We start from the raw sequence: 22,974 nt of genomic DNA on the forward strand, positions 1-22,974 counted from the left end.
GGAGGGGGCAGGAGGGGGAGCCGCGGTCACGTGCCCGCCGCGGTGTGGGCGGGGGCTACGGCGCTGCTCGAGGGAGGGCGGGGCCAAGCGGGTGACCTTCCGGGCGCTGGGGAGGTGGGGCGTGTTACGTAGTTCCGCTTCCGCCTGGGCGTCGGGGTGGCGGTGGTGGTGCTGCGGGCCGCCGCCTGCTGCATCGCTCCTGGCCTGAGCCGCGCCGCGCCGCGCCGCGCTCCGCCCGCACAGGTACCCCCTGCCCGGGCCGGCCCCGCCCCGGCGGCAGGGACAGAGGGGCCACACCGGGAGGGAGGAGCGGGAAGGGAGGGGGTTCATCCCACACCTCGGCGGCCGCCGGGCCGCAGCTGGCTCTTCCCGCTCCCAGGAGGGGCGGCTGGGGAGCTGCCGCTGCCCCTCCTAGCCCTGCTGGGCTGGAGGTGTGGGGCCGGGGGCCGCCGGCCCCGAGTGAGTGCTGGAAGCCGGTCTTCCCCTCCTGGGGACCCGCCGCTTGGGGCGGGCGGATCGCCCCGAGGTACCGGTGGTCGCCTGACGACTACTGCCGCTTTCCGTTACCTGGGGCGGCCTCCGCTGGCGGCTGCAGAGCAAAGGAGGTTCGTTTATAGCGGATCCTGGTTTACTCTGTGTAAAGGTTGGAGCCGTAACGGTCCTGACTGGGTAAAATATCTTGTCGGCTCATTTTTATGGTCGTAATCTATAAAAGAGCGTGGATCGGATTTTAAGTGAGTTTTTAACTTAAAAACTCTTCACTAAACGGGTCTCAGGCAAGTGAGTTTTTAATAGTTTATCTTATAGAGTCCATTTTATCAACTGTTAATACACTTAAGGTTGCTGCCTTAATGGGAAAGCTAGCACTGTGTGGTACAATGGGCACATTACCTTGAGAGATAACTAATTATCTGACAGGTTTTGTGTCTGAGAGAGAGCTGTTTCTGGGTGAATTCCATGGAAAACTTTGTTGATCTGATGCTGTTCAACCTTATCGTCAGTGGATGTAAGAACAAAGGTAGTTTTTATTTTATTTTTGTTAAATAAAACTCCCCCCATGCCGGACCTGTGAAGACCAGTGGCTGCTGCAAAACTTGTGGTAAATATCAGGCCAGTCCTAGGCAGCACTTACCATATTCTTAAAACTTGAGTTCATTCTACCAGCGCCAAATCAAGATGTGGAAGGTGTCAGCTTTATCCATAAAGAGAGATTTTTGTCCTGAAAAACAGTTACCCTGGAAAAGAGCTTCCATTAAGGAGCAGAAAGGTGTGTGGTTTGGTTAGTCACTGTTGAGGCTAGAACTCAAATATGAGACGCAGCTTTGATCTTTTCATTGTGGGGGAGGGCAACACGCTAAAAGCGCTGCAGTGAAGTTGTTTCATAGTCCCTCACCCTTGGGGTCAGTATGCTTATTTCATCAAGAACAAATACAAATAACTGAGCTGATAATTCCTGAGTACAAAGTTACTGTAGGAGGAGGACACAGGTGTTCTTTAAATTACTTTTCTAGCTAGTTCAGGCAGACTTCAGAAGAATTGATAATTAGAAGCTAAAGCTATAAATGAGAAATAAAGCACACTTTTAAAATTGAGGGTAACACAATGAGAATAGGTTCCATAGCTCTCAAGGAATTATAAAGGCAACTGTAGAAGATAAACTTTAATTATTCTGAGCTGCTGCTGCACCAATATATCTTTTGCAAGGTCCACAGAATAGGATGGTATGGACAGGAGTAGAGACTATGTGTTCTGCATGGATTTTCTATCACAGCTGGCCCTTGAACAAACTGACTTAAAAGTGATGCATGTCTGCCCGGTTTGGAGCCATCTGCTTGTGATGTGGTGACCATCTGAAGGGATTAGGTCTAGTCTTGGTGGGGAGGCAGCTGTGAAACTGAATGGCCTGTCATGAGTAGAAAACTGGAACAGATTACTATTCCTTATGGCTTTGTATATTATAGGTCTTGGAAACTGAAAAGACCTCTATTCTGAAGACTTCTTTTTTTTTCTGGCAGTTGATAATTTATAGCAAATGCAACATTTTGGTTGCCAGTTTTAATTGAATCTGTCCTGAAAAATCTGACAACTAAAAATCTGACTTCTGTCCTTTTTGTCAGTCAAAACAGACGTAGGAAGCAGCAGGAAGATCATCAAATCTCACACAGATACTAATGATGCAACTTTTGGTTTGGGTTTTTTTTCCTCTTCAGTATCTTTACCAATTGCCTTTATTCTCCCAAGAAATAAACATGCAGGTCAGATGAAATGATTGCATGTAGGTACCTAAGTGCATCAGTGCAGCTGCTGGGAAGGCTTTAAGGATAGAGAAAGGCAGCGATAAAATGTTGATGCTTGAAGCTGGAAGGTAGAAGCTGCAGAAATTTACATATTTTAGAAAACATTTAGAAGCTGTCAAAGATTTGGTCTCTCTTCCATTTTATCTGTACAGCTATGTTGGGTAGTTGTATTTATGTGGGCAGAAATCTTGTTGTAGATGAGGTTATACTGGTAGGTATTAGTCATGTTAGAGTGACAAAAGAACCTCTTTGCTGATAGAGCCATGCCACCCAGTGGAAATGCAGCAAAGCCTGTTGCATCTAGAAAGCATTTTTCAGTGTTTGAAAGATGATCTTGGAGACAGGAACTAAATCTGGCACATCAACTGTTGGAAAAATGTCATACAACTCAAAAATGAAAGTGGCTGATGCTTGGTTTTAGATAGCTTGAGTAAAAGAAAGTGTTTTGGACAGCTCTTTTAACAAGGGTCTCTAAGGACTAATGATGGGTAGAAGCCAAGAAAGGCAAGAGCATGGGGGAAAAAAATGCTGCTACATCGATCAGTTTCAGTTGGGCTGGATGTGATCAAAGAGTGTTTAGAGCTTAAAAATCCACTGTGGAGTTATTTTGTTGTAGAAGCTGTTCAGTAGGACAGATTTAGCATGCCACACATAGCACCACACTTCCAGAAATGGGCTTTTCACAGACCTTTCTGAAAACTACCAGTTGCTCTTGAACGCTGTTGGTAGAACTAGCCTGCCACTCTGTGTGAGGAGTGCTTCCCAACCTTTTTCCAGCCTGTGGTGTGGAGCCAGCAGGCTTGCTTTTCTCACCTACCTGCTGTTAATTTTTGGGAGCAACTCATGGGCATCCAGGAGGCCTTGGACTGTCGTCTGAAGAATCTGCTGTGTGTGATTTCTGGGTAGGTGCAGTGGGGGGCCTTCATGTCTTCTCATTACTCTTCAGGATAAAGGATGAGAGAGATTCTGCTCTTAGATGCCTTTTTTTTTTCTGGCAGATGTCTTTCATCTTGCTCTCTCCATTGCTTTAGTTCTGTACTTCTGGCCATACGTGTTTCAAAGGGGGCTGAGCAGCAGTGCCCTGACCAGCAATCCAGAGCTGGCAAGGAGCTGGCAGGCTCTGTGCTTCTGGAAAGAAGGGATGTTTCTGGAGGCCGTGGATTCAGAGTACAAAGGAAATCTTATCTTAGAGCACAGTGGATGCTAGCCGGACTTCAGTTTGAGTGCTGCCAGTTCTGTAGTCTTTCTGTACCCTGCCAAAATACTTAGACTCCTGAATCCTCCTTCTTCCAGTCACTCTTTCATCCCCCAACTCCAGGAAAGAGTAATTAGAAGTAGTGTTTAAGTGTGTCAAAACAGATGTCTGTGACATCGACTCTTCTCTGCTTGTATCAGTGCTTGTGCAGTGCTGCTCTTAGAAGGCTTCAGCAGGAAATGGGGATCCATTTGTTTACTGAGTCTAAAATTCTAGTCAAGGCACAGTTCAGTGCATTTTTCTAAAATCTTGAGCCCACACGTGACCAGCTGGGGACTTTAAAACTGAGTTACTTGGAGGTCTTCTGTCTGACAGTGGCTCTAATTTGTGAGCATGTGAATGCCTTGGGCAAGACTTCCCAATATAATTTATATTTCCTTAAGGTTTTGACTGAAATTCCTTATACTAGTGTTGAACAACTAGAATATATATTCTAGATTTAAGTACAAATTACTTCATATGTTGTCTGAATATGTCTAATGGTAATTTCAGGGTTGTTTTGTTAAACTAAGGCGGCAGCACCCAGACTAAATGTATGTTTAAAAACTGTCCGTGAAGTAAGCCATCCTGTCTGCAAGAGGATCCTTGACATGCTTGGCATTGACTCAGTTATGCCAAATGTTGCCAACAAATGTTGCTCTTGTCTGCTTGCCAAAGTAAAAAAGCCACTAAATCTCATTATAAGATATGCTTAACTAAGATTTTTTTTTCCATAAGTCATGCAGCAGAATTGTTGCCTTAATTTTTATGGCACAAATACTTGGAAATTATCTGCTGACAAATATTGGGAATATTTGTTGGTATTTTGTGAGCAGGCCTGTTTCAGCTGCGTTCATCCACTGCTTTGACTTGAATTTACTACTCCCTGTCACTTTTGTGAAAGATCATGGGATTTTCTTCTGAGTTTTGCTTTAGGCCTGTTTCCTTTCTCCCTTCTCTTCCTTGTTGCATATATTCCAACTTCTTCTCTTGGCTTTTTTCACTGTCTTGTAGGTCTGTGTTTCAGGGGGTCTTACCCCATCTCTTCATCTGCCTAAAGAAAGGCTGATTCTTTGGTCTTATTTGGTGTTGCTAACCTGTTTGGGGTTTTTTGTTTTGCTTATGAATACATTTACATGTGCACTTATGTAAAAAAAAAAGTTACTGTATGTTGTGGGTTAGATTAAATAGCTTCTGTGTCTGTACAGGTAAATTGAAAAACAGTGACACTAAGAAGCACATGTCAACTTCTGATTATTACTGAACATGATTCATTGCAAAAACTAATGAACTCTTAACATAAGAGGTATCCGTTGAAGAGAAATTCTGCTTTTTCTGGTAGATATCTCTCGAATGGCTGAGCTGTTAAAAACAGGAATAGAAACCACTTTCCGGCTGTTTGTTTCTCAACTTGAAACAAATACATGGTTCAAATCAATGAGTATCTCATCTGATACAAAGATTCAAATGTTTGTGCTTGCATGGATTTGGTGGGTGGACCAGTTGGTGAATAAAGAGTTACTGGGTAGTCACACTCTAAAGACTTTTGGTCAACAGCTTGATGTCCAGGTGGAGACCAGTGATGAGTGGTGTTCCTTAGAGGTTGCTACTGGAGTCAGTGCTGTTTAATGTCTTTGTCAGGCACAGTGGGATCAAATGTACCCTCAGCAAGTTTGTCAACAACAACAAGCTGTGTGGTGCAGTTGACACAGTAGAGGGAAGGAATGGCATTCAATGGCACCTGGACAGGCTGCAGAGGTGAGCCTGTGTGAACCTTGTTAAGTTCAACAAGGCCAAGTGTAAGGCTGCATCAAAAGCAGCATGACCAGCAGTTCGAAGGAGGTGATTTTTCCCGCATCTACTCAGTTCCTGTGAGACCCCACCTGCAGTACTGCATCCATCTCTGGGGCCCCCAACATAAGGAGGATATGGACCTGATGGAGCAAGTCCAGAGGAAGCCATGAGGATGTTCTGGGGCTGGAGCACTTCTGCTGTGGAGACAGGCTGAGAGAGCTGGGCTTGTTCAGCCTCAAAAAGAGAAGCCTCCAGGGAGACTTTAGAACAGCTTCCAGTGCCTAAGGGGGCTGACTGAAGAGGGGCTTCTGACAAGGGCCTGTAGAGATAGGACAAGGGGGAATGGCTTTAAACTAACAGAGGGGGGAGGTTTAGATTAGATATTAGGGAGAAGTTATTCACTATAAGGCACTGGCAAAGGTTTTCAGAGAAGCTGTGGCTGCCCCATCCCTGGCAGTGTTCAAGGCCGGGCTGGACAAGGCTTGGAGCAACCTGGTCTAGTGGAAGGTGTCCCTGCATGTGGCAGGGGGTTGGAACTGGGTGGTCTTTAAGGTCCTTTCCAACTCTGACCATTCTGTAACCCTATTATTTGTATTTCTTAAAAGGTTTATTTAAACTATAAGGTGTATCTTGAGAAGTTCAGTGTGTTTCCACAGGAGTCTGGGTTGCTCAGTGTAGTCATAAATAACTTGAGAAATAAGATGAGCAGTGTCTTATTGATGCAAAGCCATTCAGAAAAGTTAGGATTAGGTAATAGGTAATAAAATGGCAGATACAGTTCAGTGTCGATTAAATCTGAGGTAATGTAGAGTAGATAAATATAGAGTGGTGCATATAATTTCATATATAACATAATGGGGTGACTCTTAACACCAAGGAATGAAAGGCAGCTACTAAAGTGTAAGTTCTGTAGCAATCGAAAAGCAGATGAAACAGTAAGAAGCATTAGGAAGAGAACAGGAGACAAACCAGAGCATAATTATGAAACTGTATAAAACAGTGGTTATCCCACATCTTGAATTCTCTCTTATTCTTTCTTGTCAGTCATCTCAAAAAATACAGAAGAATTGGAAAAGACTCAAAAAGACACAGTCAGAATAATCAAAGGTATGGAATAGCTGCTGTTTGAGGGTCACTGAAAAAGAGCTCAGCCTCGGAGAAGGAACAGCTGAAAGAAAATGGTAAAAATCTGTAGAATAATCATCAGCATGAGCAGGGTGGGTAAGAATAGACTTACGGATTCCTCAGCTGCAAGAGTGGAAGAGCAACATCTGAAACTAGTAAGATCCAGGTATAGAACAAAAAAGAAGGTGCCTTTTTGTGTAACAAATAGCAACTCTGTGGACTTCTTTGCCAATGGATGTTGTAGCTGCAAGCAGGGAAACTAGATGTGTTGGTGGAAAATAAATTATCTGAGGGTTGTTATTTTATAGCAATTGCCTTCAACTTTGGGAGTGTCTGAGTTTGGCATCATTGTAGTATTGGGGTGTCATCCCTGTTCTTGTTCTTCCCTACTAGTCATTGCTGAAGATAAAATGGGATGCTGAGCTAAATGGGCCCTTGTTCTGATTCTCTACTGTCCTAAGATTAGGAAATTGTGCCGATAGCACTAAACTTACAAAACAGTTTCAGAGAAGACTAGTTTATATGTGCATTATTTGCATTATGTAATTTATAATCTAATGGAGCTCATAAACCCATTTGTCACAGGCTATCTGCACAAACCTCCATCCCTGAGACCAATCTCTGTGTTAAAAGGTCTTTGCTATCAAGAAGGAAAAACAAAGATTTATGTGGGGATCTGCTTGGCAGTAGTATTTGCACTCTTTGTTTAGTATTTTTCCTTCTCTTAGATTCCTCTCTGTCTCCTACACTCTCCCCTAAAACCTTATGGCCGCACTAGGACATGTACACCTATTTCACCTGCTCCTGGTCATCCTTTTGACAGTCCTTCACCTTCAGTCAGTATTTCTTGTCAGTCAAACTGAATATACCTTCAGCTGCCCTTTCATATGGTTAATGAAGATTGCCAAAGCCAGTCAGTGTTCATTGACATGAAGCTCTGGAAAAGCTCTTAAGTGTAGTGGTTGCCATCATGGAAAGACAGCACCTGACTCATTGGTCCCTATTTTCAGTGTTTCTTGTAAAGTCAGGTGTGCATTAATGACATCTTTGCTATGTCTATGTTCAGTTTTGCTGGAAACAGTGAATATAAATAAGAGCATCCACTATCTTTGGTGTGTTCTGAAATGGAGGATAAAGCAGCAGCAAACTATATTCTTTATTTCTAGCAACAGGATCTGTGTGGGGATTTAATCATGTTTTGTTTTAGAAGCATTAACTTACCTGCAGCAGCCTTCCTTACCTTTTCTGAGTCCCAGTTTAGAGAAGAGTTTGAATACTTGCCAGGCATTGCTGTCTGGGTAGGCTTCCTGCTTGGTATAAATACTTTAAATAATTTTTCTTAGTGTAATGTGACCCATTTACATTGTGTCATTCCTGTCTGACATGAGACAGGTAGAGGCTGAAGACTTGCCTTTTCATGAGAATTTTATCAAGAGGGAAGTATTAGGGTAGCACACATCTCTATGGGCCAGTCATTTAAACAAAGCCACTGCTAAGAGGTGCTCTCAGTTCAACACTTACTGTGGTTTAAATGATACAAATGTAGAGTTTGTCTCTAATTCTTGCTTGAAATACTTTATTGTTTTCAACAATTTTAACTTTTATCTTACCTTAATTTTCAGAAAAATGTCTGGAACTGATGATTTTTCGGTAAGTAGCAGTTTTTCTTTCCTGAAGATCAGCCAGTTGGTTACTTCATTCTAAAAGTTGACATACTTTCTCAAGAAGAAAGGGAGCTTAGAGTTGACAGGTTATTTCCTCTGTACTGCAGCTGTGGTGTTTTCCTTTTGGGCAGATGTAGCAGTCTGTGGATTAAACACATGAAGCTGCTGGGGACTTCGTGGGTTCTTTTCTACTATGGTATTAACAAAGGAGTTGCGCTTTATAGTGTCTGAATAGTTATAATGGCAATCTATAGAAATCCTTTTGGATTTGTGCAAAATTGCTTATTGCTCTGTGTGGTTGGTCACTTTCTACCATTGGTTTGCTAACTGCAGCATGTGGGAATGCCTCTATTTCCTTAATGATAGAAGGTGCACAAAAATAGATGTAATCATCTCTGTGCAGCAGCAAAGAGCTCTTCCCGTTTGACAGGTGAAACATGCAGACATTCACCCACTATGTGTGTAACTAGTAAGTCCAGTAGACATTTTACATTTTCACTGATGCTTTGTTTTTTAGCTGGCAGATGCTTTACCAGATCAGTCTCCTGCTAAAACCTCCAAAGTGAGCAGTACAAAACCTGGTCAGCAACCTGGTCAGCCACCACAGGGTTGGCCAGCTTCAAATCCCTGGAACAACCCAAGCGCTCCCCCTATGGCGCCAACTGGACTGCCACCAAATACGTCCGCTTCCACTATGCCATTTGGACCTCCACCAACAGGAATGTATCCTTCAATGCCCCCTGGACCGCCTGCTCCATTTCCTCCTCCTCCTGGTGGTCCATATCCACCCCCAACTGTGCCAGGTCCTGTCCCACCAGGGCAATATCCTCCACCAAATATGCCCTTTCCAGAGCTTCCAAGACCTTATGGTGGTCCAACAGAGCCAGCTGCACCTCCTGCTCCTGTTGGGCCATGGGGATCCATGCCCTCTGGAGCATGGGGACCAACAATAGGAGGGCAGTATCCTGCACCTAGCATGCCATATCCACCCCCAGGGCCATATTCCGCTCCTACCCAGACTCCAGGGGCCGCGCCAACAGTACCATGGGGTACGGTCCCACCTGGAACATGGGGACCTTCACCGCCAGGTCCATTTCCTCCACCCACAGGATTATATCCAGCTCCAGGACTGTATCCTACGCCCCCTAATCCTTTTCAAGTGCCATCTGGTCCTGCTGGTGCTCCATCAATGCCTAGTGGTCCCCATGTGAGTATTTCGTTTTGGTCTTGAATTACTCTAGAACTGTTATACTTTTAAGTGTAGAAATTCAGTAGCATAACATCTGTTAGTGCAGGTTAGGAATTTCAGCACTTCTGCCTTCTGTAGTCAGTGGAATAGTAGCCAGCTTCTTAAATGCTTAACTAAATATCCTAGAATGGTGAAATTACATCAACTTGGGGTGTGTCTAAGCATTGCATTACAGTGGTCTGCCACTACTTGGAAAGCCTTCTCTGAAAGGCAAAAAAAAGGTAGGTAGCCTTGTAATAAATTCTGAAGGAGAAAATAGTCTCTGTGGTCTAGAGAGATTGCTTCTAGAGCACATACAGAGGGAATGAAATCTTATAAGGGTGAATTAAGTTTTAATTAAGAATTTTTGTAATTGAATTAACTACTTTATGAAAAGCCTGTATTGACCATGAATTATTGTCTCTTGCAGCCTTACCGTTGAATACATTCTGGGCAACAAAATACTGTAGTATTCCACCTTCATCCACTACTTACAGAGATTTTTACAGTTTTTGTTTCAGTAATGTTGGGGGCTGTGAAGAATACTTGCCTCTTGTATGTGCATTTGAGGTATGAAGGAGCAGTTTGCATAAATCTTCTTTGCTCATATGCTGGTATATGGTTTGGTTTAATAAAGTGAATTACAAAGAGCAGAAATAAAACATCTGTGGATCTTATATTAGCAAGTATTCCTTGGAAAAATGGGAGCTGCCAAGTAAGAATTACAAGGAATCAGGCCCAAGGACTTAAAAGTTAATTATTAAATTTCCATGAATGCTTTAAGTCTTGTTGCCAGACTTGTGCTGGTCACTGAATGGATGGATAGTCATATTTTGTCTATTTTCAGGTTGTTCTAAAATGTCAACAAAAAGTGTTTCAAGATTTTAGTCAAGAAATCTAATTTTTCAACATGCTACAGTCATTCAGACTAAAGAGACAGAGCATGGGAACTTGAAGGTTTTCTCAGCATTTTGTATATACTCGAACCTTATTGCTCAGTCTGGGACTATGGAGGAGAAGATACACATTTGAAATACTTGGTCTGACCTGTCAGCACACTGTTCGTGTTCACAAACAGGCATTTATGTGCGAATTAAATAACCTGGATGTGCAGTTAACTTTGAATCAACAAATGTGAGTTTTATGCATGCAAATGAGGACATCATTTTGCCAGTTCTCATTCTGTGGTGGTTGGAAGTTTGGCTTGGTCTATGTAAAGAGAAACTGATTCCCACTTAGGTAAGGTACTTCCCTATTTCTAACCTGGGTTCTAGTCATTTCAAATTTGACTTTGCTGTTGCGTGGTGTAAACTCAGCAGACTTTTTCAAGAGTCCCTGGAAACTGAACTTGAGCATAAAAGATCAAAAAAAATCCCAGTCTGACAATTCCCTTCCCAGCCATTTTTGGCATGGCATTTAGTTCCATCAGCTACAAAGATCCTTATTGCCACAGTTGAGAAGGAGGAAGTCTCATTGGAGTTTCCCTGGGTGTTGTAACGGGGAGAAGTCCTCTGTTCTCAGCTAAGGTGTCTGCATACCTCACTGAGTAAGTGTAACTTAGGAGTAATTGAATGTCTAGAAGCCTGTGCACTGCTGCATAGCTGTCTTCCCCCTCTGAAGGGGCACTGCAGTCGGTTTTCATATTCTTGCCATATCTGTGCAAAGCGCATGCAAGGGGCTTGCTGCAATGCTAGTTTAGTGTTACCAAGACACGGAGCCATGTGTCAGTGAGGAGTTCTGGCACTCTTTGTGGTACTTCATAGCCTAGACTCTGACCATGGATGGTTTGTTTTATCCCCAGCTGGGGATATCCTAACTTTAGCCTTTGTAGGTAGAATTAGGAACAAATTTTGCTTAATATAGTATCTCATTAGGGAGTCTTTGTATCATGGAACTGTGAAAGTGAGGTGATTCTCTTCCAGTACCTTATTGTGGCTTCCTGCATGTGTGTGATGGACTTCTTAAAAACAAATGGGGTGACCTGGTGGTGATGCTTGTTTGTAGTTTAGCCTTTATAGAATCATAGATTGGTTTGGGTTGGAAAGGACCTTAAGATCATCTAGTTCCAACCCCCTGCCATGGACTGGGACACCTCCCACTGGACCAGTTTTCTCAGAGTTCTGTCCAGCCTGGCCTTGAACGCTGCCAGGGATGTAGCATTCACAGCTTCCATGGCAGCCTGTTCCAGTGCCTCACCACACGCAGAGTTATATCTACCCTAAATCTCCCCTGTTTAAGTTTAAACCCGTTACCCCTTGTTCTATCAATACAGTCCCTCCCCAGCATCCCTATAGGCCCCCTTCAGATACTGGAAGGCTCCTGTGAGGTCTCAAAGCAGCTTTCTCCAGGCTGAACAGCCCCAACTTCCTCAGCCTGTCTTCATACGGGAGGTGCTGCAGTCCCCTGATCATCCTTGTGACTCTCCTCTGGACTTGCTGTAGCAGTTCCATGTCCTTCTTATGTTGAGGACACCAGAACTGCACACAATACTCGAGTGAGGTCTCACGAGAGCAGAGCAGAGGGGCAGGATCACTTCCCTTGACCTGCTGGTCACGCTTCTTTTGGTGCAGCCCTGGGTATGGTTGGTTTCTGGGCTGCGAGTGCACTCTGCTGGGTCATGTTTAGTTTCTCATCAGTCAACACCACCTCCAAGTCTTCCTTAAGGCTGTTCTGAATCACTTCTCTGCCCAATGTGTAGCTGTACCTGGTATTGCCCTGACCCAGGTATAGGACCTTGCACTTGACTTTGAACTTCATAAGGATGGCATTGGTGCACCTCTCAAGCGTGTCAAGGTCCAGCTGGATGGCATCCCTTTATGGCGAAGTCCTGCAACATTTTTGCAGAAGAAAGCAGTTAGCTGGTGCTGTTTTAATCTGAAGTTACGGAAGCTAATAGAAAAGGTATGTGTATTTTTTGTTCTAGAAAGACAATATTGGAGCTGAACAACAAACTTAATGTTTCAGCTTAAAACTTAGCATCTGTAACTCTAGAAATAGGAGCCGAAAGTGCAAGTCTTCACTAACCTTAAATAAGCCTCAGTTGCCCCCAAACAGACTTGGCTTAGATCTTGGCAAGACTAATTTAAAATTAACATAAGAGAACATTGACTATATTTGCTCAAGTGCTTTTTTTGATACCTGCAGCCTTAGATAATAAATCAATATAATAACAAAACATTTATTCCAAATGAATGGGTCATGCAGTAGCAGCACTCCAGTTCAGAATTGCACTGGCTGGATGTCTTTGCAGGGAATGGGAAGAGGTAGGAAAGGATAAAGCGAACGTAGCAAGTAATGATTTTTTGGAAAGGGGATTTGTAAAAGTAACTAGACTTCTAGGTTCTTCCTGAAATAGGCAGGATTTAGTACTGGAACACTTAGGCTAAAATTCAGTATATATGGGATGTTTTTCAATGTATATTCGTATTTCTTGAGGTCATGGAAACTGTTTCATAACCCCTTTGTTTTTGTGAGCAAAGTTCTTTGCATAGCAGTGAAAAGGGTATACCTGTTAATCTATTGTGTAAAAACTCAAGTTGTCACTATATACCGTGTAGTAACTTTATCACATGTTATGTCAAGTGTGAGCAACTTCTGGCCTGAAGCTTTTGCAATGGAATTTGTACATTTTTATGCCTCATTTGAGTTAAATTGCTGAGAAGTTCGTTTTGACTTGTGCTTTGAGATTGACATACTGCATTTGTTTACAGTATGAAATATAAGCAATCACATCTTTAAAGTATAGATTATCACCTGCTGCTGTATTTTCTTTAGATGAAACAAATATTGCTGTATGATAGTGAGAAGCTATAAATACAGGATTTGATATTTTTTTGAAAATGCTGTCACTTTTGTATAAGATTAGACATTAAACGTATTTTCAAGACTGTTGTGTTTACTGTTTTTCACTTACTGCTTTTGACATGCCTGTGTAGACTTTTGCCTTGAATAGTGAAAATAGGACATCCTTGATTTGCAAAGACTGAATATAAAATCAGAATGACTTGACTTCTGTGAGTGTTTTTCCTCTTCCTTTTGTGATTTTTGCAGCCTATGCTGGCATATTAAATGTGGATGTGACCATTGTTATCTTGGAGCATGTCAGTCTCAGGTGTTGCCTGTTCACAAACTGCCTTGCTAATGAAGGAGAAAAAAACCCCACCTGATTTTGCTTCCTCTAGAGGAGGAATGGGACTTGTTTTTCACCTGTGAAGAGTGTGGTGTGTGTTTTTTTCCTGGCTCTGAACAATTCCAGTGCTAGACTGACACATTTGGATGTGGTGAGTTACCCACAAACCAATGTTTTCATTCTCTTACAAGCAGTTCAGTGAGATAGAGTGGATAACTATGAGAAACTCCAGGGCTTGGCAGCAAGGTGAACTACAAAGTCTGAGCATCACTCATTGTTACATTTATGTTCTTCATATATCTCGGCTTGCAGAACAGTTCACACTGGGCTGCCTTTACTCACATCTTCACTCTTTCAGGAAGGTAAAAATGGCAGTAGTAAGCAGTAAAGAATGGAAATAATATTAATCCACTTTAAGGTTAGAAAACAAGCTCCTCTTAGACTGTGCACTGAATATAATTCTTACATCTGTTACTAGAACAGTACATGTGGCCAGTGTTTTATCTTAACTTTTGGCTGTGGGACTGTGTTCTCCTCTGGATTCCTTGAATGAATTACTCCTTGCACCTTTTCTGCATTGGTAGAGATGAAGACATGGGAATGTTGATCCAGTTATGTTAGTTGCTGACTGCCTTGCAGACCCACAAATCTGTAATGGAGTTTTTGGGAGGCGATATGCCAAGCAATAATTATCTACATAATTCTTAGGGGGGTAGTTAGTTTTGAAAAGCTATGCCAGGGGTCTTGCAAGGTGGTGACTATGTGCATAGTTAGATATACTGTGCCAGATATGTTAGTTCTTGTCTACCATTGTGAAGGCAGGCGCTTAGCTCCAGGTGAGTTCTGAGCCATTTCTGTGCACAGGCATTGATTCACTGACCAGCCAGTGCCAAAACTGCCTCCACACTGTCCAAAAGGTGAGACATCAGTATGAAAATGTCCTTCACCTCTGCTAAGTAAAAGCCTTTGGGCATCTATGTAAGGATGAAACTTCTCATACATATTTTTCTTAATAGTGGTTTTCCTATGTCTGAAGTTAAACACAAAATTCCAATGATTAGAATGAAATTCCATATGCTTCCAACAGCTGTTATCCACCAGACACATCATAGTGTTAAGTGTCATCTGGCAAATCAAGAAGTGCAAGTTTCAACTTGTAATATAAGCTTCTAATCAGCTAGTACATGCTGCAAGAGTTACTGTCGCTGCGCAACACAACAAAATGTGTTTCCCTGTGGGATGTTTGGAGAAGGACATGTGCTGGGATCCAGACGAGCTTGGTGGATGGATGTTGGTATGTGCGACCTTGAGAGGAGTGAGCTCTGCACTCTCTGTCCGGGCTCCACCTGGAAGAGACCAATGCCTGGAAATGTGCCACTTGTGCATGGGCAGAGGTTGCAGTAGGAAAGGTCATGGTCTGAAGAGGGATAATGGCTAGTTATACATGATGTTGGTGTACTTTGTATTGGCTCAGTTTTCCCAAATAGCATTTTCAGGGTAGTTGTGGGAGGACTGAATTTAGGTTTTCTTCTACTCTCACAATTCGGAGGAATTTGAGCTAACTCAAACCAAAAATGTGCTTTTGTGCAGACACCTGTTAAGCTGTAACAGCAAGGTAAGTTCTTGTTGGTCACTGTTGCCTGCAGGATCTCTCGGCTATCTGGGAAACAGCATGAAAAGCAGTTTGCACCATGGTGGGTACTTTTGGTTCCAGAGATCTGCTGATGGTTCAGGTTGATGACAGTGAAGGCAGAAGAATGGGGAATTTGCATCCCCTGTGCAGCAGTTCATAAGTTACGGTTAAGTTAAAAATCCGACCTACAGAAATAAAAAGGGATGGTCAAGGTAATAGTGCAAACGCTTCAGTTCTGTACTATTGCTTTCCAAGCGCACCCTCCTTGTTAAATTGAGAGACAGAGAGATGAAATAATAGCTGTTTCTGCCCTCTTTCCCACTTTGTCGTGGCACTCAGAGGGGAAGAGCTGTGCTGAGAAGGCAGTGGCATGCTGTTGGGTTTAATTTCAGGTCCTAGTTCTGTTGTCTATACAGGATCTCACCTGTTCTTGCAGATTCTTCTGGTGATTAGGGGAGGCAATTCTTGGAGCACTTGCCCCATAAACTCTTGCATCAAGCTGTGCTGTCAATCACCAGATCTGTTTCCCTTGGCAGTAATGGTGGCTTAATATACATCTCCCTATCCCTTCCCTCTGCCATGACGCCAGTTACCTTTAAACCAGGTAACTTCCCTGATACAACCCCGTGTACAAAGTGTTCTGCTGCATGAGGCAGAGCAGAAAGCTCAGCCAGAGAGCAGCGTTAAGTGGGATCATGACCCTGGTGGGGAGATGTTTGCACTAGACTGTCAGTGGGAAAATCTTCATCCAGAAGAGGAGCTGGAACACATGTTCACCCTAAGCACTTAATTTCATGCTCTGCAGAAGCTGTTCCTCTGAGGGATCCTAGAGAGGATGAGTTACTGAAATTAGTAATGGTTGGATCTTGTGGGCAGGTGGGTGCAAGTCAGGTACTCTGCAGCGCTTTATCCTGTTAGTAGCTGTTTCTGAGGGATGTTAAGCCTGGAGCTGTCATCCTTGGTGTGAAATGGGGGGGGCATAATTCATAGCTCGAGTTTAAAGTGGAAAATTTCTGCTGGTGGTGAAGATCGTGTTTTAAAGCAAATACCAGCTTGTATTGCTTCAAAACTGGATGATGCTGTGAGTTTAAAAGCGAGAGAGTCATAACATCAACAAGGGGAAGCTTTATCACAGGGAGGACAGGAGATCATTGGAGCAGGCTGCACAGGGAGGTTGTGCAGCCTCTGTCCTTGGGGGCTTTGAAGGCCGGCCTGGATAAAGCCCTGAGCAGCATGGTTGGTCTTGGAGCTGGCCTTGCTGCAAGTGGGGATGAGGAACTTCCTGATGTCCCTGCCCACCAGAACCACCCTGTGACTCTTAAGGAAATTGGCACCGTTCTGTGTCTGACTAAAAGCAAACATGGAATTTATCCATTCTTGAAACAAGTTCTGAAGGGGGCAAATAGCACAGATGAGATCTACACTCTGCGGTGGATCTATGACTTCTGGTGGGAACCCAGTATGTGCTAACAAGGGGTGATCTTCCCTGGTCAGGATGCTCCATTTTATTAAGCTGTTAAAGGATAACGAAAAGCAAAACTGTATTATGATGCCTTTTCACAAGAACGTGCCTCATTTGCATGATAATTTGCAAAGCACTTTATATATAGTGCTTTCTGTGATAGAAATTGTCCAAAGGAGTTCTGAATATTGTGCTTTCTATTTTCTCTCTATTCCCTTCAGTTGCAGGGCAACACCCTCCAGCACAGAGAAGGTGGTGGAATATCCTACTTTAAGTTTGATCAGAAGTGGGAAGATTTAATGCTTTAATACCCTGGTGCTCGTTCTCACTGTGTGTTGGGCTGCATAAAGCTGGAGTTCCTCAGTGCTCTTCAAGGACCCAGAGCTGGTTATCTTGAAAGCTTTTTAACACAGGCGCTTCAACGTCTGTTTGCATTTCAACCTGGACACTGGCCTTATTTTCCTGCTTGGAAAGCTGAGCATGAGCAGCACCACGTAACCTGGAGGATGGGGACGATGGCATCAAGTAGATCTGCCATTTTCCTCCTTGATCGCAGAATCATAGAACACCAGGTTGGAAGGGAGCTCAAGGACCATCTGGTCCAACCTTTCTAGGTAAAGCATTACCTAGACTAGATGGCCCACCACCCTGCCCAGCCGAGTCCTTAGGAGTCCAGGGTTGGGGAATCCATCACTTCCGCAGGGAGATTATTCCAGTGGTTGATTTTCTTGTGAAAAACTTCCCTCTTGTGTTCAGTTGGACTCTCTCCAGGCCTAACTTGTGCCCATCACCCCTCATCTTTTCCTTGGGCCTCCTTATCAAAAGGGAGTCTCTGCTTTCTTTATATCCACCCTTTAAATACCGCAACACGGTGATCAGAGCTCGCGTGAGCTGCCTTTTCTCCAGGCTGAACAAGACCAGCTCTCTCAGCCTTTCCTCCCATGGTCACATTCATCTTTGTGGCCCTTCTCTGGACCCTCGGCGTCCTGCCCACATCTTTTTTCTGCAATGGGGCCCAAAGCTGAACACAGTTTTCTAGGTCTGGCCTGAGAAGCACTGAGGAGAGTGGGATGAAGACATCTTGATACTCTGCCGCTGGTGTGTGCTGGCTGTCAGAGTCAGTAGTTTCTGAAAGGAGAGCCTGTGGAGTGACACTGAGCAAAAACCACTCCGAGTGGTTCAGAGAAGAAACATGCTGGAAAAATGAGCTCATGGCTGCTGTGTGAAGGCAGAGCAAGATGTGGCCCCTCTGGTTTTCAGCTGGCTGAGCTGGTCGCGGCCCATCACCATCCTGCTGCCATCAGCAGAGGGCAGCGCTGCTGCTCTCAGCCCTCCTGCCTCGGCAAATCCTCCTGGCCCGGAAGGCTGTATCTGCTACCCATTATTTTTAGCATTGAACTTGATAAAAACCAGGGAAAACCACCAGCAGTTTAGCCGCTTGCAGTGCTGTTTGCGTGATGCTGCTGTAACCCACATCTTTGCACAGACTTGTATTACACTGTGTTAGGTTTGGCTGCTACAGGAAGAACAGAAACACGCTGTACATGAGATTTAAATCTGGGCCCTGTTCCATGTGAGGTCTCGTAGGAGAATGAATTTCTGTGCTCTGCAAAAATCTGGCATCAAATGCAGTGTGGCAAAGAAGGAAAAGTTGCTGACCTGCCAGGGACAAAGCTCTTCTCTCTCCCATCTCTTCTGGTTTCCTGAGCTATGGCAAAAGCCACCTATCACAGTTGGACTCTGTGATCTTTAAGGTCCTCTCCAACGTAAATGATGCTATGATTGCTGTTGCAATAAAAAAACGCTCTTAGGAGTGGTTGATATCGCAGCTGCCTTGGGTCAGCTAGGATTGTCCCACCTTCCTTTGGCCTTCACGTTTTCCTTCCACCTCTGTGTGCTGAGTGCAATATCACATAGGGCTTTTACTTTCCTTATTGAGCATCTTTCCCATGGCAAAGAGACGGGAACAGCAGCGGCACACACTGCCTTTGGTGGGGGTAGGCTTGAACAGATTGAACCCCCTCCTGCAGCACAGTGCTATTCCTTTTGTCTTTTTAGGCTGGATTTTTTGTCTGCAAGGTTGAATGAGTTGAAAAGCGCCAGGACTTCGCCTTTTTTGGTAGCAGCAAACCATGGGGGCTGTTAAACACATCTGCACAGGCAGTTGGGATCAATGTAGGGATTCCTCATCCAGTTATTTCATACTGTTAAGATGCAAAAGCTTCTCTAAGGGTCTATGGGCAACGTGCCGTGGAGCTTGGTGCAGCTGAGAAGGGAATTAGCACGAAGTTTGAGGTGGGGGGGCTTGAGGACTTTTGTCGATCCATTGACACAAACTGCCACAAGACCCGCTTAAGTCTTGGAAAGCACCTTAATGCTCAGGTCAGCGCATCGAGTGTAAAGTGAGTCACATTTATTCATCTTTAATAATAGGAAAGCTTCAAACCGTGGTGTGGGTTTGCTCATCTACAGCATCAGTGCTAGAAGCTGTGTGAAGCTTTCTAGGGTGGACTTCTTGTTCTCCTGGCACTGCCAAAGCAAGAGGGAACTGAATGAGCTGGAATTTTGCACTGGTACCCTGTTTTCTGGGAGAAGGAAGCTGCAAAGGTGGGACTTCTGCTTTGTGCTTTATAATAAAGAATAAAAGGGAGCTGGTGCAGGGGAAAGAGAGCAAGTCCACACTTGGTCCTATATGTGAAGGTATATGTGAGCAGCGGGGATGATGCTGCATCAGCGCTCTGTATCTGCTGCTTTTGCTGTCTTTACCATCAAACTTGGGTTACTGAAGTTCTCAACCTTCCTCTGCATTGACTTTTTCACTAGTGCTAGGGGAGACACATGCCTGTGTCTGAGAAAGGAGATGATGTCGTCACAGCTCCCATTGCCCAGCCTAGGAGGCTGCATGGAGAGGAAGGAGAGATGGTGGTTGAATGTAGCACCTCAGGACTACACCAAGCACGGCCTCGGTGATAAATCTGCAGCCCAAACGTTGCATGTGATGGCTGCTGCCAACCCCATGCACAAGTCAGGCCACAGAGCTCGTGAGACTGATAAAATCACACTGCTGTGCATTGTTCTGCTTTGTAAAGGGAAATGGGTCTCTTCAGCCATTGAGCTTCTTGCCCTCTAGATTAGTTTCCTTCCCTTTAATTTATCATGAAAAAGACAAGACAGAAGCAGCTTTCTGTTTATCAGTTTCCATTAAGCAGTTTGAAATTACCACTTTGAAGTTATTTAACTTTACAGAGAGAGGTTGCACATTGGAGTGGGGTCTTTTGCTTCTGGGAGCCTTGGTGGCCACAAGAATGGAAGATGATGTTAATTCCTGATATAAGCATAAAGTAAAGGGTACTGGGGCCAAGCAAAGGGTTGGTAACTCCTCAGCTGTAATTGCAAACTTTCATTTATATATAAAGTTCTTTGGCTTAAATGGCTTCTTTTAACCTACCAGAGTATAATTAACCCAGTGGTAAACATTACTGCGACATTATGGCGGGCAAGCCCTTCAATAAACAGCACTCGATAGATGGTGGCACTTTGAAGCTATTGCTGAGCAACCTGTCAAAGGTTGTCGCTAGAGGAAAATGTTTAATAATGGATGGTACTGTACAGTGAAATGGTGCCTGCGTGTCTGGGGAGCCCAGAGCTGGTGGGTGAGTTACTCCCAGTCCTGAAGGGACCTTGAGCCCCTTGTGGAAATGAGCTAATGCTCAGCTCCGGCCTCACTGCTGGATCCCTCTCCAGCTTTCTTGCAGCCTCCCCCTTGTAGATATTGGAAGGCTACTTGAAGGTCTCCCCAGAGCCTTCTCTTCTTCAGACTGAGACCTTGCAGAGCGGCAGAAAAGGCCTTGACTCTGTGTAAGCACTGCTCGGCAGTAAGGAAAACATCCCTCTGTTATCAACACTGTTTCCAGCACAAATCCAAAACATAGCCCCGTACTATCTGCTGCGAAGAAAATTAACTCCATCCCTGCTAAAACCAGCGCACCATTAAATATCACTTGGCTCTTGTGTGCTATCAGATTAATGGTGGGCATTTAAAATAGGGAAATTGTACTGCGTAAAGAGAACGTGTCTGTCCACAGTGAAGCTCGTGTCAGAGAGAAACGGTGTGACCCAATGACTGAGCCGCCTGCCTGGCTCCTCTGTCTCTCCCACCTCTTGGGTCGGCAGTTCAGAGCTTCAGTTGTACGTGGTGCCAAGCAGGGTTTCGTTTTCTGTTTAGAGTCTCTAAAGCAAACAGGATACTTCCTTATGAGTGCTTAAAAAATGTTCCAGACCCCAAGGATATGCTGATTTTTGAGAAATGACTGTTTTTCCATCCACTGCTGGCAAGCAGCCAGCCCTGGTTTGCAAGGCTGTGCGTGGCAAGGCACTACAACACTGCAAGGGAGAGGCACCATCTCTGGGCCTTAGGTCTCCTACAGAGCCAGCACATCCATGCGCTGCCTCCCTTGCCTACTGCTCCGGCACTGAATCCAGCCGCTCTGCCTTCACTATCCCAAGCTTACAAACCACAGCCGCCACACCTCCGTGTCCGACCGTGTGAGTCACAGTGGGATGACTCAGGCGGTGGGGAGCAGAGCAGAACGTGGATGTTTCATAGCTCTGCATGCGAAGGGCTCTTGGCACCCGCCCCATGAATGTTGAATCATAAACAGTGGTTTGGGTTGGAAAGGACCTTAAAGTTCATCCAGTTCCAACCCCAGTGCCATAGGCAGGGACACCTTCCATTAGACCTGGTTGCTCCAAGCCCCGTTCAGCCTCACTCCTCATCCTTGCTGCTGCTTGGCTTATTCAAGTGCAGAAATTAGCTCAAATATTGAGTCATGTTTTCACTTTTGGTCAAACATTTTTTCAACGCTGTGTATCCGTTGCATAACTGGAAGCCTGAGGCTTATGGCGTTGGAAATGGAAAAAAACGGGGAAGCCTTTTGGTAAATGTTTGGAGCCTTCAAGTGAAACCCTGAAAATAGCAATACAGGTTTTTCAGGAAAATATCTCTTACCAAAGACATCTGGAGGAGGAGGGGTGGGATGTCTTAGGGTGGAAGGGGAAAAGCAGTGCACTAGGGAGTTAATACAGCCTTACCTGGGTATCCGGGAAGGCAGAAGTCACAGAGACCTGCTTTGTGTGTGTCCCTTTACTCAACTTTATGAACATGTGCTCTGCACATGTGTACCTCTTGGTTAATATATTCTCAGAAAGATGCTGGAGCAAGGACTTGAAGGGTTGTTCTGATGGGCAGCCGCCTCCTTGTGCCTGAGTTACAGGCTCAGGAAGCTCCAGATGCTCATGCAGTGCCTCAGGGATCCTTTGGCGTTACTGGCTCCAGTCCTCTCCAGGTCCCTTTGCCCTAAAACATTCCCAGAGGTGTCACTGGATCCGTTTACTATGGTGAGGTCTGCTCGCTGTGGCAGGCAAGTGAAGCAGCGCTCCCTGGTTAAACATCTCCCCAGGTGGAGCACCGCACTCCCTTGGGCATCCCTGGCATCTCTCATCAGCATCTGACAAGCTTCAGTGTGTCTGAATCCCTGTGACAAGTGTTATAGGGAACTGCGGGGTGTGAAAATCCAGGCCGGTGCCCCAGTAGAGAGCAGGCTGCCCTCTTTCAAGGTAAGAAGAGATGAACCATAAGAAGTTCACTAAAATTCCTTTAAAGCAAACTCAAGAGATTTTTGCCTTTTTTTTTGTATCAGCAAGGGCATTTAGTTTAGCTGCAGCCTTGAAGAAGCACTTTCTACGCATTTAATGGCACCAATTAAAGGAAGCGTCACTTAACAGCCTTTGGTCAGCCCCACATTGGTCACGCAGTTGGACAAGATGATCACTGTAAGTCCCTTACAACTGAAGTAGTCCTGTTCGGTTCTGTTCTGACAGCAACACCTCGCAGCAGATCAGCCTCTCAACAAGCCTTTTTCTTTTCTAGTGCTTTGAGTTGTGAAGCCCGTTGAGCAAGCAGGAGATGATTTACCCTCAATCGGCTGTAAAACTGCGCCTGCTGAAATTACAGCTGCCGCTGGCAGGTTTCCAGCGCTGCCCCTCTGCCGGCCTTGCTGCTCGGGTGAAAGCCAAAGCTTCTCCAGCTTTTTATTTCTTGGTAGTCCCTGGAGAGAAGCAAAACCACCCAAAATTTAGAAGGAAATCTGTGGTTTACTAAGCTTCAGTAACGCTGTGAGCCCCCCCCCCCCCCCGCAGTGCTGCATCCAGCTCCGGGGACACAAGGACAATGGAGCTGCTTTAGTGAGCTCAGAGGAGGGCATGAAGGTGCTCAGAGGGCTGGAGCATCTCTGCTATGGAGGCAGGCCGAGAGAGCTGGGGTTGTTCAGCCTGGAGAAGAGAAGGCTCCAGGGAGACCTTAGAGAAGCTTTCAGTGCCTAAAGGGGTTACAACAAAGCTGGAGAGGGG

The 22,974-nt window shown here is 44.8% G+C and overlaps 1 protein-coding gene across 3 annotated transcripts; it reads left to right on the forward strand.

The window, feature by feature from the left end:
- Positions 1 to 137: 137 nt before the first annotated feature.
- Positions 138 to 13,229, forward strand: MAPK1IP1L (mitogen-activated protein kinase 1 interacting protein 1 like). 3 transcript variants are annotated; one of them, XM_065685311.1, is made up of 5 exons: positions 138 to 243; positions 6,370 to 6,432; positions 8,073 to 8,100; positions 8,632 to 9,321; positions 9,773 to 13,229. In XM_065685311.1, exons 3-5 carry the CDS (start codon positions 8,077 to 8,079, stop codon positions 9,782 to 9,784), a joined length of 726 nt encoding a protein of 241 aa, XP_065541383.1. In that variant the 5' UTR covers positions 138 to 243; positions 6,370 to 6,432; positions 8,073 to 8,076; the 3' UTR covers positions 9,785 to 13,229. The 3 variants fall into 3 exon arrangements, with proteins under 3 accessions (XP_065541383.1, XP_065541381.1, XP_065541384.1); XM_065685309.1 differs by lacking the exon at positions 6,370 to 6,432; XM_065685312.1 differs by lacking the exons at positions 138 to 243; positions 6,370 to 6,432 and adding an exon at positions 350 to 605.
- Positions 13,230 to 22,974: the final 9,745 nt, after the last annotated feature.

This window comes from Lathamus discolor, chromosome 6, assembly GCF_037157495.1.
Source record: "Lathamus discolor isolate bLatDis1 chromosome 6, bLatDis1.hap1, whole genome shotgun sequence".
Lineage (NCBI taxonomy): Eukaryota > Metazoa > Chordata > Aves > Psittaciformes > Psittacidae > Lathamus > Lathamus discolor.